This window comes from Bos taurus, chromosome 5 (genome assembly GCF_002263795.3).
Source record: "Bos taurus isolate L1 Dominette 01449 registration number 42190680 breed Hereford chromosome 5, ARS-UCD2.0, whole genome shotgun sequence".
NCBI classification, from domain to species: Eukaryota; Metazoa; Chordata; class Mammalia; order Artiodactyla; family Bovidae; genus Bos; species Bos taurus.
The window spans coordinates 29,101,346-29,117,266 of NC_037332.1; the positions used below are offsets into that span (position 1 = coordinate 29,101,346).

General features: G+C 36.6%; 1 protein-coding gene across 6 annotated transcripts in view; it reads right to left on the minus strand.

Moving 5' to 3' along the window:
* Positions 1 to 6,170: 6,170 nt before the first annotated feature.
* The window catches only part of ATF1 (activating transcription factor 1), a 64,327-nt gene continuing 54,576 nt past the window's right edge, over positions 6,171 to 15,921 (minus strand). For 5 of the 6 annotated variants that reach the window (XM_010804952.4, XM_024991502.2, XM_005206278.5 and 2 more), the window contains 3 exons: positions 12,738 to 12,920; positions 12,492 to 12,651; positions 6,208 to 7,703 (listed from right to left, as the gene is read on the minus strand). In XM_010804952.4, the coding sequence (XP_010803254.1) occupies positions 7,559 to 7,703; positions 12,492 to 12,651; positions 12,738 to 12,920 (488 nt within the window). In that variant the 3' untranslated portion in view covers positions 6,208 to 7,558. Of the gene's footprint in view, positions 7,704 to 12,491; positions 12,652 to 12,737; positions 12,921 to 15,921 lie in introns of all 6 variants that reach the window. The other variant, NM_001075289.1, reaches the window with a different exon arrangement.

A 15,921-nucleotide genomic window follows, 5' to 3' on the forward strand; every position in this document is an offset into this window, starting at 1 on the left:
GGACTGGGTGCTTTCATGGCCGGGGCCCAGATTCAGTCCCTGGGACAGGAACTAAGATTCCACGAGCCACAGAGCATGACCAAAGTTAAAAAAAGAAGTCCACTCTTACCAGTGCTATTTAATACTGTACAAAAAATCCTAGGCAGTACAATAAAGCAAGATAAAGACATACTTTAAAGAAAGATATAAAACTGTCTCTATTCACAAATGTCACTGTCTAGATAGAAACCGCCTCCCATCCCCCAAGAAAATCTGTTTTAAAAGCTCCTAGAACTACTAACCTGTAGAAGGAAATGGCAACCCACTCCATTATTCTTGCCTGGAGAATCCCAGGGACGGGGGAGCCTGGTGGGCTGCCGTCTATGGGGTTGCACAGAGTCGGACACGACTGAAGCCACTTAGCAGCATCAGAACTACTAACGGAGAAGGCAATGGCACCCCACCCCATACTCTTGCCTGGAAGCTCCCATGGACGGAGGAGCCTGGTAGGCTGCAGTCCATGGGGTTGCGAAGAGTCGAACATGACTGAAGCAACTTAGCAGCAGCAGCAGCAGAACTACTAAGTGCATTTAGTATGATCCCACGACAAAATTTCTCTTTTCATATATTAGCCAAGAACAATTTAAACATTTAAAATACCCATAAGAAAAAAGAAAAAGTAATTAGGTATAAATCTAACAGAATATGTACATGGTCTCTGCCAAAAAGTACAAAACAGTGAAGAAAAAAAAATCAGAAACACTAAGTGGAGATATATTGTATTTATGGATTGGATGCCTCAATATTGTTCAGTTGTCAGTACTTCCCCAGTTAATCTACATATATTTTTAACAACCCCAAAGTCCTAGAAGGATCTCTTGTAGATACAAACCAGCTGATTCTAAAATTCATATAGAAGGCAAAGGAACTGGAATGGCTAAAATAATTTTTTGGGGAAAAAAACTTGAATTCATACCACCTGATTTTAAGACTTATTATAAAGCTACAGTAATCAAGACAGTGGTTTTATTGAAAGGATAGACACATATAGACCAATGGAACATAGTCCATATCAAACCAACTCTTTGAAAATTTGTTGAAAGTCACTCAGTTGTGTCTGACTCTCTGCAACCCCATGGAGTATACAGTCCATGGGATTCTCCAGGCCAGAATACTGGAGTGGGTAGCCTTTCCCTTCTCCAGGGGATCTTCCCAACCCAGGGATCAAACCCAGGTCTCCTGCATTGCAGGCAGATTCTTTACCAGCTGAGCCACAAGGGAAGCCCTCAAAATTTGTTGAGACTTACTTTATTGCCCATATTATATGGTTCTACTTTCATAAATAATACTTATGTGTTATTTACAGTTGCATTTTCTACATCAAATTTCGTTGATTAAAAGATGTGTTTTCCACATTGAAACATCTCTGAAATCAAGTATGCATCTGGCCATCAATGGCGTGGTATAGTTAACTGGCAATGGCCTTTCCTTCTTAGTGGTACTTAATAGCTTGTCTTATAATCAGTGATGGCTTACAGATGATGAAATTCAGTATGTTAGGTCAAGTTTTTTCATTGTTCAAGTCTCTATACTGATTGCTACTACTGCTGCTAAGGCGCCTCAGTCATGTCCGACTCTGTGCAACCCCATAGACGGCAGCCCACCAGGCTCCCCTGTCCCTGGGATTCTCCAGGCAAGAGTACTGCAGTGGGGTGCCATTGCCTTCTCCGCTATACTGATTACTTTCCTGCTTTTTGTATCAATTATGAGAGAGGTATATTAAATTCTACTAAGATTATGAATTTTTTTCTCTTATTTCTGCATTTTGCTTAACATCTTGACCCTGTATTATTAGGTGCATATAAATTTAGATGTATTTTTATCTTCCAAGTGAGTTAAAATCTTTTTATAGTGACTATTTTGTCCCAAGCCATAGTTTTTTATGTTCAACATAAATATAGCTGTCAGCCCTGGGATTTCTTTGGAAGGAATAATGCTAAAGCTGAAACTCCAGTACTTTGGCCACCTCATGCGAAGAGTTGACTCATTGGAAAAGACTCTGATGCTGGGAGAGATTGGGGGCAAGAGGAGAAGAGAACGACAGAGGATGAGATGGCTGGATAGCATCACTGACTCGATGGACGTGAGTCTGAGTGAACTCTGGGAGTTGGTGATGGACAGGGAGGCTTGGCGTGCTGCGATTCATGGGGTCGCAAAGAGTTGGACACGACTGAGCGACTGATCTGATCTGATATTTATGCTTTGTGCTTTCTTTTGGCTAATAATTGCTGTCAACCTTGCTGTATCCTTATATTTTAGGGATATAAACAACATATAGCTGAATTTTGTTTTCTAATCAAACATGGCAGTCTTTAACTAAAATGCTCAGTGCATTTACATTTATTATGATTACTAATATCCATAGATTTCTTTAATTTGGGGGGGAGGCAATTTGTCCTGCCTGTTTCTTTTGGATTAATGAGAATTTTTTTAGTGGGTATAGATTTCTAGATTTCTTAGAACATGCAAATAATGTAGTGAAAAGTAGAGTGGGTCTTCCAATGTCCTCTGTCATTTCCGCAAGGAGTCTGAGCTTGTGAAACACCATGTTTCATGTTTAATTAGCATCCTTCACTGAGCAGTTAATTCCTCAAAATTTTATTTGATTGCTTATTTATGATGGCAGTGGGTAGTGGGGAAAGAAATTATGTAACTTTTTCTTTTTAAAATTCATTGCAGGTCTGTTTTTGTTTACTGTTTTATCAACTAAGCCTAAGCTTTCTTGCACATCTTATGAATTAAAAAAAAATTTTTTTCTTGGCAAGCATTTTTTTCAGAAATGATGGTAAATTCTGAAAATTGTCAGCTGAGAAAAAAAAAATTGCTCTCATATTCAGGTTTTTTCCAAAAGAAAGTTATTACTTTATCATAGCTAAAATCCTAAACTTTCTTTGGTCTGCTTGATCTTTCATTTGAGGAATTAAAGTACCATTTATAAACTTCTAAGAGATACTAGTCTGACATGTTATTTATGGGTTCATATAGTAAACATAAAAACACGGACTGGTTCCATACTGAATTCATGATAGTGGTTTCCTTCAGGGAGGGAAATTGGACTAGGGAAAGAAAGATGAGGAGTTTATCTGTGCATTTTTTCCTATTCAGAAAATGAGCTGAAGGCAACAAAATGTTAACATTTATTAATTCTGAATGGTGCATGTACAAGGATTTGATATGTTAACTTGTGTAGTTTTCTATGTAATTTTTAAAGTTTGTAAAACTTATGTGATTTTTAAAACGGAGGTTGCCATCTAGTGGACACATTTAAATAGAACTTTAAAAATCTGTGCTATTCTAGTGCACAGATTCAGTGAAGCTTTTCAGGCTTTCCAGCACATGTTAAGAAGGTACGCTCTAGATTAAGACCACAGACTTTGGAGTTGATCAAGCTGAGGTCCAAACCCTATTTACCAAGTAACCCTAGGTAGAATAACATTAGTTATAGAAGCTGCCTGCAGTGCGGGAGACCAGGGTTCGATCCCTGGGTCAGGAAGATCCCCTGGAGAAGGAAATGGCAACCCCCTCATCTTCTTGCCTGGAGAATCCCATGGACAGAGGAACCTTGTGGCTCAGCTGGTAAAGAATCCATGGGTAGACCTGGCTCCAACCCCTGGGTTGGAGGGTAAAGGCTGGAGAAGGGAAAGGCTACTCACTCCAGTATTCTGGGCTGGAGAATTCCATGGACTCTACAGTCCATGGGGTTGCAGAGTCAAACACAACTGAGTGACTTTCACAGTCCGTGGGGGTCGCAGAGTCGGACACGACATAGTGACTATCACAACAATAGAGCACTCCTTTAAACCGGGTAAGGACTGCCCTAGACCTGGGGGGCGGGGGTACAGAAAAGCAGAAGATGCAGGCTCCCCTTCAAGTTTAAAATAAAGGTGTGTGTTGTTGGGGGTAAGGGTATATGTGCTGTTTTATAGTGAATGGTTAGAGGTTAGGTTTAAATCCCAGATCCCTAGTTATTAATACTCATATAACCTTAGTTAGATATTAATGTCATCCTGTGAGACTGGTACTTACCTAAGTTCCATCAGAGACACAACTCTGCCTTGTCTGCCACTCTTCCTGTAATGCTTGGCATGTAAAAGGCCTTCAATAAGTATCTTCAGAATGAATGTCTACTTTGTTTCTTATGCTGGTGGCTCAGACGGTAAAGTGTCTGCCTACAATGTGGCAGACCCGGGTTCAATCCTTGGGTTGGGAAGATCTCCTGGAGAAGGAAATGGCAACCCACTCCAGTATTCTTGCCTGGAGAATTGCATGGACAGAGGAGCCTGGCGGGCTACAGTCCACGGGGTCGCAAAGAGTCGGACACAACTGAGCGATTTCACACACACACACATGCATAGTAATTACTCAATAAATAGTAGATGTTAAGGAAATGGTAAAACTGTTCATGTTATATATATAGGTAACTCAATTTTGTAATAAATGTATATGTTAAAACATATATACTTATTGAAGGCAGCAAAGTATCACATATATCCATCAATTTTGAGGAAAAGGATCTCAACCATGAAATGGCAAAGACTTGGTCTCTAATCCCTGTGTTTGCTGTAAAGAAATGTACATGAATAAAAAGGGACTGAGTTACCAGAATCCCTTAAAAAAAAAAAAAGTCAAATGGCCTACATCTCCTTCAACTGACTCTCAAAGATTTCTGCCAAGGACTTCCCTGGTGGGCCAGTGGTTAAGATTCCACCCTTCCACTGAAGGGTCGTGGCTTTGGTCCCTAGTCAGGGAACTAATATTCCGCATGCTATTTTGCATGCTGCATGGCATGGCCAAAAAAATATACTTCTGCGAAACACTCCCTAGAGTGGGCTTCTGAATTCTACAACCTTGATTTAAGTGTTCCTTTACTTACTTTATAGGAAAAAGTTTTGGGGGAAAAAAGGCAGTATTTATTAAAAAATAAAAACCAAATTTGAGTAATAGTAAATAATACAATTACTGCAATTAGACTGATATACTTTGACATTTTGTTTCACTATAACCTATGACTTTTCCTTTAACTTAGTCAAATTCACTCAGTTTGTATCATTTCAGCATCTGGGAATCTGAATTGCAATTATAACTTTATAATTCCAAGACATAATATATGTTTTAACTGGAGAAAAACACAGTAACTTTAAAATAGTAATTGCTGAATGAAAAAATAAATATGGTAAGATTTCTGAAGCTTTAACACATGTCCATTCTTCACAGAAGAGGAATAAAATTAAAGGGATTTTTTTTTTTTTTTTTAAATCTTATATGCTCAAGGATGCATTTGTGGGCAGTAATGTTATTTCCATCAATGTAACAAACTGTAAGTGATAATTTACTTATAAATTCAATAGTAAATTGAACTAAGGAAATAATTTCATTGGTCTCTCAAACTTTTGAAATCTTAATTTCAGGCTTGTAGTATAATCACCTTTAAAGTGTCATAAGCCTCATAAATTGGTATGCATTTATGGACTCCTCAGTGGCTTGTCCATGCCTGTTACATACAGCTTAACTACATAATGTGAACTAGTGAGCAAGACCCTACACCAGAGATGTGTAGGTTGTGGAGAGTTTACAGTATTTGTGTATGTCCAGTTGCTAAGAGCTAGGCTACTGGAGCCAAATGCAACATCCACCCAATAAATTAACTTTTAAAACACTCTTGATATAATCCACTGACCCCATACCCCTAATATTCTTTAGCCTGATGGGCCACTGTTTTGAGAGAGACTCAGGCTTTAGGATAGTGATAGAAGTAATTTCACTGGTGTTCAGACTTTTCTTTCTTTTCATAAACTGCTGACAAATCAACAAAAAAAAGTCCCATTTTAAAAGATCAACAAAAAGCCCCATTCTAAAAGACCCTGACCCTGTTAATGAAAAATTTTATTAGAATTAATAGATTTATCAATTAAAATTTCTACATGACAGGCCCCTTAACCATGTTCTAAACACTTGTAGAACAAAATATTTAGCTATCTTTATTATAATTGGTTCTGACTGAAGCAAAACATTTAAACATATCCCCTTCTTAAAATAGGTTGTGCAGCCCAGATTTGTAAATTTATCATTTCAAAACTAGGAATGCACTATAGTTAGTATAATTAACAAAACGGTTATCAGGAAGCTTGTCATTCATATATCAAGCAATGTATTTTATATTCAGCAAACTTAATTTTATCAAATGTCCTTTAATTTCATACACAACAATATGATACATATTGTATAAGAAGCGCACAATAGTTTTGCAGTACAATTTCAAAGTGTATACAAGTTGGAATACAGAGGTTGAACACTGGTGTGCTGACAGCATTTCTTGACTTCGGATAAACTGCATACAAAACTTACAATTCAAATATTAGCCAATCTGGAAACTTTGCTTCCCATAATATAAAAATGATACTTTGAGATGCAAAATATTTTTTACTAACAAACTATATAAACATTTAAAATAATCATTAAAAACTTAACTTTAGAATTTATAAAGATTAGCTATAAAAATATATTGGCAGTCACTTTTCTTATAAATGTACCATTCACTACATTACAAAATAGTCTCTAACATAAAATTGCCTTAGTAACTGTATTTAGAATCTGATAAACCTTACATTAAACTGATTATAAAATCCTCTTGGAAAACTTTGGTATGCATCTTCAGAAGGTTTTCAAAATACTCTATCTTAAGGGCCTGTAAACATTCCATTCTATTAAAGCACAACAGAGTAAGTAAGGTATATTCAACTGCATACAGAATATAGAATCAAAAAACAATTTATTAAATATTGGTAGAAAATCACCATTCCCAGAGTAACCAAAAAACTATTTAAAAGTATCAAACTTTTAAACAATTCTTTTTCCTTTCTGATAAAAAATGTTACAAAATCACCATACTCCATTCATGTACCTTAGATGTCTTTTAGGACAAGGCCTCAAAAATTGTTAACCTAGTCTCAAAACCCCTCCTGAGTCCAACGAACAGACTTTTAAAAACCCATTTGAGACCTGACAACGGAACAAGTATATATAATCAAGATACATAATTTATATATTTAGTTATGTATTAGCTTTTCTTTTCTATTTGCAATGTAGAATTTATTGGCAGAAACAGAACACACACACACAATTGAAGAAAGATAAATTTTAGGAAACAGAAATGCAAACCTGTAACGGTAAACTGATTTATTTGTAAAGATTTGATTTACCAAATTTCATCTTATCTACCATTTCTGGAATATTGGCAACTATTGTTATTTAGAAAATTTGAATTGGTGAAAGTTCATTTCAAATGTTTCTTGAGTATGTTTAATTTTTACAGAGCTTCCAGTTGTGCCAGTAACTTCCTTGAAGGTCTTTTTCCACTTTATCCTCTGTCACCAGATCTCTCATGTAAGGTATTTCTCTTTGAGTTGTAAAAACCTAAATAAAAAGCTTCATTTTTGACCTTTTAATTCATAAAACTCCACTAAAAAGAAATCCATCTAATTTTTAGGCAAGTCCACAAAAATATTTTCTTTCTTAAGAATCAAACACTTTTATTAGAATAAAGATCCTTCAAAGTTTTTAACTCTTCTATTAGAGTTTTGTTTTGATTTTCCAGAACTGCGACTCGATTTTCCAGGCATTTCACATATTCTTTCTTCTTTCTGCGACATTCTCGAGCAGCTTCTCTAAATATAAGCATTAAAAACCAATGTTAGAAAAAAGTTCAAATTCTTTAAATGGTAAATGTGTGCTGTGTGTGTGCTAAATTGCTTCAGTAGTGTCTGACTCTGCCACTCTATGAAGTGCAGCCCGCCAGGCTCCTCTGTCCATGGAATTCTCCAGGCAAGAATATTGGAGTGGACTGCCATTCCCTTCTCCATGGGATCTTCCTGACCCAGGAATCGACCCGGCACGTATTATGTCTATTACATCTAACCTGCATTGGTAGGCAGCTCCTTTACCACTTGCACCACCTGGGAAGCCCAGGTGAAAAAAGTTAGAAAAAAGTTCACATTCTTTAAATGGTAAATGCACTTCAGTAATTTTCCCTGGTCATCCTTTTTCTCCCCTCATTAAAACAAAATTAGGGTATCATCTATATACAGTGAGTGCAGAATTCAATTTGCTATGGCAAATGCATGCATGCACCTATATAACCCACACATCCATCGAGTCAGACATGTTTACTGCCCCAGAAGTCCCCTCTTATCACCGGAGATGAAGTTTTTCCTATTCTGTAACAGAATTTCCTTCAGACAACAGTTATCCAGAATGCACTCTTGTGTCTGGTCTCCTGTCACTCAAGTGTATTTTTGAGGTTTATCCATCCTCCACTGTATGGATATCATTACAATTTGTTTATCCATTCTGTTGAGCCATTTACTAGTTTTAGCTGCTACGCATGTCCTTGTGCCAGTCTCTGAGAACATATGTCCCATTTCTCTTGGATGAACACCAAGAAGTGAAATGTGTGGGTCCTCTGGTTACCTTTGGACATATAAATCCTCTAAACTCCAATTTTTAATTATAAACAATGTTTTGATACTCAGTTTTGTACATGTCCTGTTAGAATATTTCTGTGGATTTTCATTGAAGTTTTATATACATATACAACAAGTAAAAAAGTATTTTGAATTTTTTTTTGAACTAAAAACTGAAGATATTATTATCTGCAACTTGCTTTTTTTGACACATACTATTTTAATGATGTCTCTATATTGGTACACAGTTCTTTGTCATGCAGGCATTTCATTGTTAATTTCACTTCCCTAACTACTAGTGAAACGGAACATTTTCAAAAGTTTAACAGTCTCCTCTGGGTCTGCTCTTATTTATTTGCCTGTTCATTCATACTTTTTGCCTATTTTACATTTAGAAATTACTATAAAGACACACAACCTAAGAACTCTCAATGAATTATACATACTAACCCATTATCTGTTTCTATATAATTTTCTAATCTACCACTTGATTTCTGATATTTTTATTTCTTATATGATAAATTCTCTTTTTTAGTCTTTTTCTTGGCTTAGATTAAAAACTACCATGCACTATATATTCCTAAATTTTATTTTCAAGAGTTTATTGCTTAATTTTCAGAGTTTGCTTTAATCCATCTGTAATTACTTCTGTATGTGGTATTAAATAGGAGTCCAATTTAATTTTCTTCTGGATGTGGAGTTGTGTATCATTTCAAAAACATATTCAACTTTTTTTCAGTTGGGTTGTACTTATTAATTCAGATGATCTTTATATTTTTTCAAAGAAATCTTTTTTTGGGGGGGCAGATATGTTGCTAATATCTTCTATAGGTTTGAAGTTTATATTTTCACTTTCTTTTAATAAGTTACTGATTTTAATGAAGATTCATCAATCTTTCATGTTAATTTTTTATGTGTGTGTTATTTTAAGGAATCTTGCCTACACTTGAAACTATGAGATTATATATTTTCAACCTAAAAGTTCTTTAAAATTTCACCTTTCACATACTCTTTAATTCATCTGCTATGGTGTGAGGAAGAAATTTGAAATTTTTTCACATAAAGTAACTATCCTAGCATCATTTATTGGAGTCCCTCCTTCCCCCAATAATCTGCCCTACCAAGGTTTCATGTATTCACAGATGTGTTTCTGAGCTCTCTACTCTATTTCACTAGTGATTTTGTTTACCTCGATGCCAGTATCACATTATTTTAATTCACGGTTTAAACAAGATTTGATTATCTCCTCATCTTATTCTTGTCTGGAATATTTTGGCTGCTCTTGACCCTTTTTTTTACTCTTTTATAAATTTTAATATCAACTTGTCAAGTTCTTCAAACAACCTGTTTGGGTTTTGATTGGAACTGCATTGAATCTATGGATCAATTGGGGGGAAAAATAGTCATCTTTATAATACTGAGTTTCTGTATCTGTGGACATTGTATATTTCTCCATTTATTTATTAGATCTTCTTTAATGTCTCTAAAAAACAATATTTTCCATAAGTGTCCTGGACATCTTTTGTTAGATTTATTCTCATATATTTCATTTATTGATAATATAAGTATCTTTTAAATAACTATTTACCAAACTCTTTATTGCTGATGTGAAGACGACAGTTGATCTTTGAAACTGATTTTATATCTAGTAACCTTATAAATTCATTACTTACAGTAATCCTTCTCTAAATCAAAATTTTTTTTTTTAAATCAGGCAATCACACAAAAAATAGTAACAGCTATTAAATGAAGAATCATTTAAATCCTTGTAATATCCCCTCTTTTTTCCTGATTTACTAAACTGGCAAGGATTTCTAGTAGTGTTGAAGAGAACTGGTTCTTTTTCATTTCTAGAGAGTTTGCAGATTATTCTCCTGGATATTCTAAGCAAATGAATGTATCTTTGTTAAAATTAAAATAGCAGTTTTACTTTTCTTCTCCAATTTTTATCATTTTTATAGTCTCTTGATCTTTGATGATTTTCAATGACATCCTTTTCTAAATATGAAAAACATGCTTCTTTCCATCTCTCTTATTAGATAACTGAAGACTTCACAACACTCATTCTGTTGTCTGCTCTTTCTGCTGACTCTTGCTTCTAAAAGGCTGTGTGGTATTATTCCTCAAGACTCTGGACCCTAAAACCTGGACCCATGAATTTAAATCCTACCTCTTATCACTTACTGGGCAGTGTAATCTTGGTCAAGTAACTAGACTTCTCTAGGCCTCAGTTTCCTTAAGAAAATGGAAATAATTTTTTGTGAAAATGGTCTAAGGGCTTGGCATATATAACGGAGGCCTAATTCTTCGGGTATTCTGATCTTTCAACTTATATTTGTTAGAATTCAATGTGTAGGAATTCTTTAGAGCCTGTGTTGAGGTTGCTCTCTCCAAGCAACCGGGGGCCCTATGAACCCTCACCCGTTATTTCTCTATTTTTTTGGACTGCACTGGACCTCTGTTGCTGTGCGCGGGGCTATTCTCTAGTTGTGGCACGTGGGCTTCTCACTGTGGCGGTTTCTCTTGTTGCAGAAGACAGCTATAGGGCGCACAGGCTTAGTGGCATATGGATCTTAGTTCCTGGACCAGGGGACTGAATCAGTGTCCCCTGCAGTGGCAGGCAGATTCTTAGCCACCAGACTATCAGGGAAGTCCCGATACCCATTTTTTAAGTTACAATTCTCAGCTTATGGGTGTAGATCTTCTTGGGTCTTGACCTCAAGGAAGAAAATCTTTGGTCCAGTTCTCCAAGGTGGAGTCCCTACGCTCTGTCCCTGGTCCCCTCTGCATACAAAAGCTATGCCAATTACAAAGATCTGAACTTATCCCCAGGAATATATAGCAGCTGCTTCAGTGCTTATTAACATCATGGTCCTGTGCTTCTGGTTCATTTCTAACCTCAACAGATCTCTTTCTGTATGCTCATCCAATCATGTAAAAGAATGGTTTTTATATTTCATCAAGCTTTTAAAAATATTATGCAGTTGAAGTTACACTGTCAGAAAGAGAAGTCTCACTCTAGTAATTTTTAACAAGTCTTCTGGGTTTCCTAGGTACACAATCATATCATCAGCAAAGAAATAGGATTCTTTTCTAATATTTACATGACTTATTTCATTTACTTGTCTTACTGTATTTGTTGGAACCTCCAAAACAACAGATGGTCTCTGCCTTGTTTCCAATTTTATTTACAGTGATAATTGCTCCCTTTTATTTTTAGTAAAACATTTTATCTTGAAGTAACTAAGTGTATCCATCTGCTCCTTTATGGTAATTTTTATTGCTCTAGAAAATTATCCTTTTATTCTGATTTTCTGACTCAAGAGGATCTGAAAATAGAACTTTATTAAAATTTTAAAAATTTGTTTTAATCTGTAGCTATTTACCCTTTTTTGTTTCTAATATAGTTTATTGGTATCTTTTTTCTTCTCCCCTGAACACACTGCAAAAAGCTATCCATTAGATTATTTTTCTCAAAGAATTAGTTTTAATACCAGATGTACATGAGATGCAAACAGTGTTGTTTAAAATATATAGTAAATGAAAGGTAATGTTTCTGGGGGTTAAATGACTACTACATTTTCACGATCAAAATTCATTTTTAAGAACTATTCTGTATCCATAAGTATACTAGGTATTATGGCAGAAACCTAGTAATTCTTCCCTATTCTTACTCTAGTCAACAAACAGCAAGCAGCAAATTATTATTTTCACTTAACTTTGTCAACCCAACAAGAACAATACTGTTTAAAAAGTTTTTCTTAAGAGTGCTATTTGAAGAACACAACAGAAATGGAAGAGCTCTAGGTCACATATTAATAAGAGACTGTGCAAAGGGACTCACTGAGCTGCTAGAAACATACAAGACAGATTAACAATTAAAATAGAACTGATACAAACTCTTCTCATTTCTAACATATAATCTCAGTTAAAATCTTTCTGAGATTTATAAACACGCATCACCCATTCTGATAGTATAATTTTACTACTTACCTGTTTTTCATCAACCTTATTTCTCTTTTCAGTTGGGGGTCATCTGTCTTGGATGTCTGAGATGTAAGGGTCACGGGAGATGTCATCACCACAGTCTGTGGTAGTGAAGTAGCTGAAGGTGTAGTACGGATCTGATATGTCTGCATATCTCCTGACGCAGCTGTGTGGTCCAAAGAATGAGTTAAAATTCATACGTATCTTTCAAAGTACTCTGGATGCTTTCCATAGATACTTAAGCATACTTACTTTGTACAACAACCTGGTTGCTGGGCACAAGTATTTGTTGTCCATCAGAAGTCTGTGCGTACTGGAGAATTGTTGTACCTTGCTGAGTACTGCCTGAATTTGTCATGGTTAATGTCTGAAGGCCCTGTACTCCATCTGTGCCTGGACTGGCCAGCTGTAAGGCTCCATTTGGGGCAATGGCAACTTTAACCAAAGAGAAAACATAGCTAATGTAAGGCTATACAACATACTTACTACAAAGGACTGGTAAACAAAACAATCGCTTTTTATTAAAACAGGTTTAAATGCAATTTCACTTGATGACTGTTGGTTACTTTTGTTGAGCTCCATGTAAAAGAAGGAAAATTTGGCATTTCTTGATAAAATTTTGTATTTCAGATAAAAGTTTGCACTAATCTTAAATTTAGTCTTAAATTCTACAATAACTGGTCATTTGGGGCTCTATGGAGCACTACATGCTAATTGTTAATGTTGTCACAGCAGTTCTGGGGCATGAGAAGGGGATACCACTGACAACTAACTTTTAAAGCAAAAGTAAGTAGAAGGAAAGAGTAACACAGTCTGTAATTTTTATTTAAAAGCATTAGAAAGATTTTATCTTAAAATTTTTTGACTAGGTAAGTGTGCCTATGGAATTCAGAAAGGATAAAAGGTTACGTAATGAAAAAATAAATCTTCACAGGCTTTCTCAGCTCCACTCTCCAGTGGTGACACTGTTTCTAGTTATCCTCAGCCTTTCCCTACTGCCACACCACAAATACTCCCACATAATTTATAAAATGACTTCAGAAGAAAAGACATTAAAGTTTTTTAGATGTAGAGATTTGTTTTAAATTTACAGTAGCACTTACTTTCATCTCTTTCCCTGTAACAGACACTACATACACACATGCTGCTGCTGCTGCTGCTAAGTCGCTTCAGTCGTGTCCGACTCTGTGCGACCCCACAGACGGCAGCCCACCAGGCTCCCCCGTCCCTGGGATTCTCCAGGCAAGAACACGGGAGTGGGTTGCCATTTCCTTCTCCAACACATGAAGGTGAAAAGTGAAAGTGAAGTAGCTCAGTCCTGTCCGACTCTTCGTGACCCCATGGACTGCAACCTACTGGGCTCCTCTGTCCACGCGATTTTCCAGGCAAGAGTACTGGAGTGGGGTGCCATCGCCTTCTCCGACATACATACATACATAAATATATATAAAAAGGAAAAGTCTGGCCTTCCCTGGTGGTCCAGTGGTTAAGAATCTGCCTTGCAAGGCAGGGGACACAGGTTCAATCCCTGGTCTGGGAAGATCCCATAAGCCACAGGGCAACTGCGCCGGCCTGCCCCAGAGCCCATGCTCCATAATAAGAGAAGCTGCCACAGTCAGAAGACTATGCACTACAACCAGAGGGCAGCCCCTGCTTTCCACAGCTAGAGAAAGGCTGCACGCAGCAATGAAGACCCAGTGAGCCGATAAATAAAAAATAAAATATATTAAAAAAAAAGTAAAAGGCCCATTATCCCTATTTATTCCACTTGCCATTTCCTACCACCCTCTTGAGGTAACCATTATTTTTGGTGCACATCCTTCCTGGCATCTCCCTATGCTCATATAGACTGATATATAATATCAAAATACAGGGACTTCCATGACGGTCCAGTGGTTAAGAACTGCCTTGCAATGCAGCGGACAGAGGTACCTTGCATTCGTTCATCCCCTGTCGGGGAACTAGGATCCCACATGCTGCAGAACAACCAGGCCTGTGTGCTGCAACGACTGAGCCCGTGGCCGCAACTAGGGAGTCCGTGCACCACAACTAAGACCCGATGCATGTATCTATTCACACACATTATAGATACACGTCCTCTGATTTATGCAAATGTATACATTAATACAGAAGTGTTTTCATTTTTGCAATATATCTTCCTGTACTTGATTAACATATGTATTTACCTGGTTGAATTTACTCTCTATCTGTACTATTCAGTATAGTGGCCATGGGCCACATATGGCTATTTAAATTAATTAAAATAAAAAATTCAGTTCCTCAGTCTCACCAGGTGCTCAGTAGTCACACAGCTTAGGAGCTACTGTACTGAACAATGCAGATATAGAACATCTGCATCACCAAGGAAGTTCTGCTGCATCAAACTGCCCTTAATACAACATGTACTGTTCTGTACTTGGATTGTAACATATGAAATACTGGCCTAAGTTTCTATATAGTTTTCATAATAGTAAACCATGTATCATAACTTTTGCTAATACGCTGTCGTAAATATTTTTGGAAATAATAATACATGTATGATTAAAAAAATTCAGTTTTGTTTAAAATGAAAAGTGAACCTCCCAACTGCTTCTAAGCTCTGCTCCTAAGTTTCCTTCCTTGCAACCACTTTTCCCAGTTTGTGTTCTCAAAAATATTCTATATATATTCTTAAACTACATGTTCATAACACATTTTACTGAAAGCCTACTACGTGCCAGACCCAATATGCCAAGGTTATAGTTGTGAACAAGACAAAGTTCTCTCCCTCAAGGAACTATATTCATAAATCAAATAAGCTAATCTATAATTATATATATTCTATAATTAAACAAATATACTTTAAAGCATTTACATGTAATTATATTGGAAAAATACCTAAGAAAATAAAGGGTGGAGCAATATATTTTAGCCACAGTGGTCTCTCTGAGGAGGTGACACTTAAGCAGAGCAAGAGTGAGGATGTAAGCCATGTGAGGATCTGGGTCAAGAACGTGCAGGTGGTAGGGATGACACCTCCAAAGATCCTGAGGCAGAAATGAGCTTCATGTGTTTAAGCAGCAGCAAGAAAGTCTGTGTGGCCAAATGGCATCAAGTGGCAGGAGATGAGACCAGAGTAGGCAAAGCCAGATCCTGAATGCAGGACGTGTAGGACTTATTCTAAATGTGTCAGAAAGCCACTGGAAGATTTTGAGCTAAAGTGGCGTAATCTAATAGACATTTAAAAGAAACTGCTTTGGCTGCAATATTGAAAACTATCAGAGCAAGAATGGGAAGCAAGATAACTAATCGGATACTGCAGTAGTTCAGATGACAGTATAAACCCAGGTGGTAGAGATGGTGAGAGGTGGTTAGAATAGGACAGCTGTTTTGTGGCAAGAGCCAATTAGACTTAAAGAACAGGGCTTATGAGAGAAGGGAGAGGTTATTTACAGAT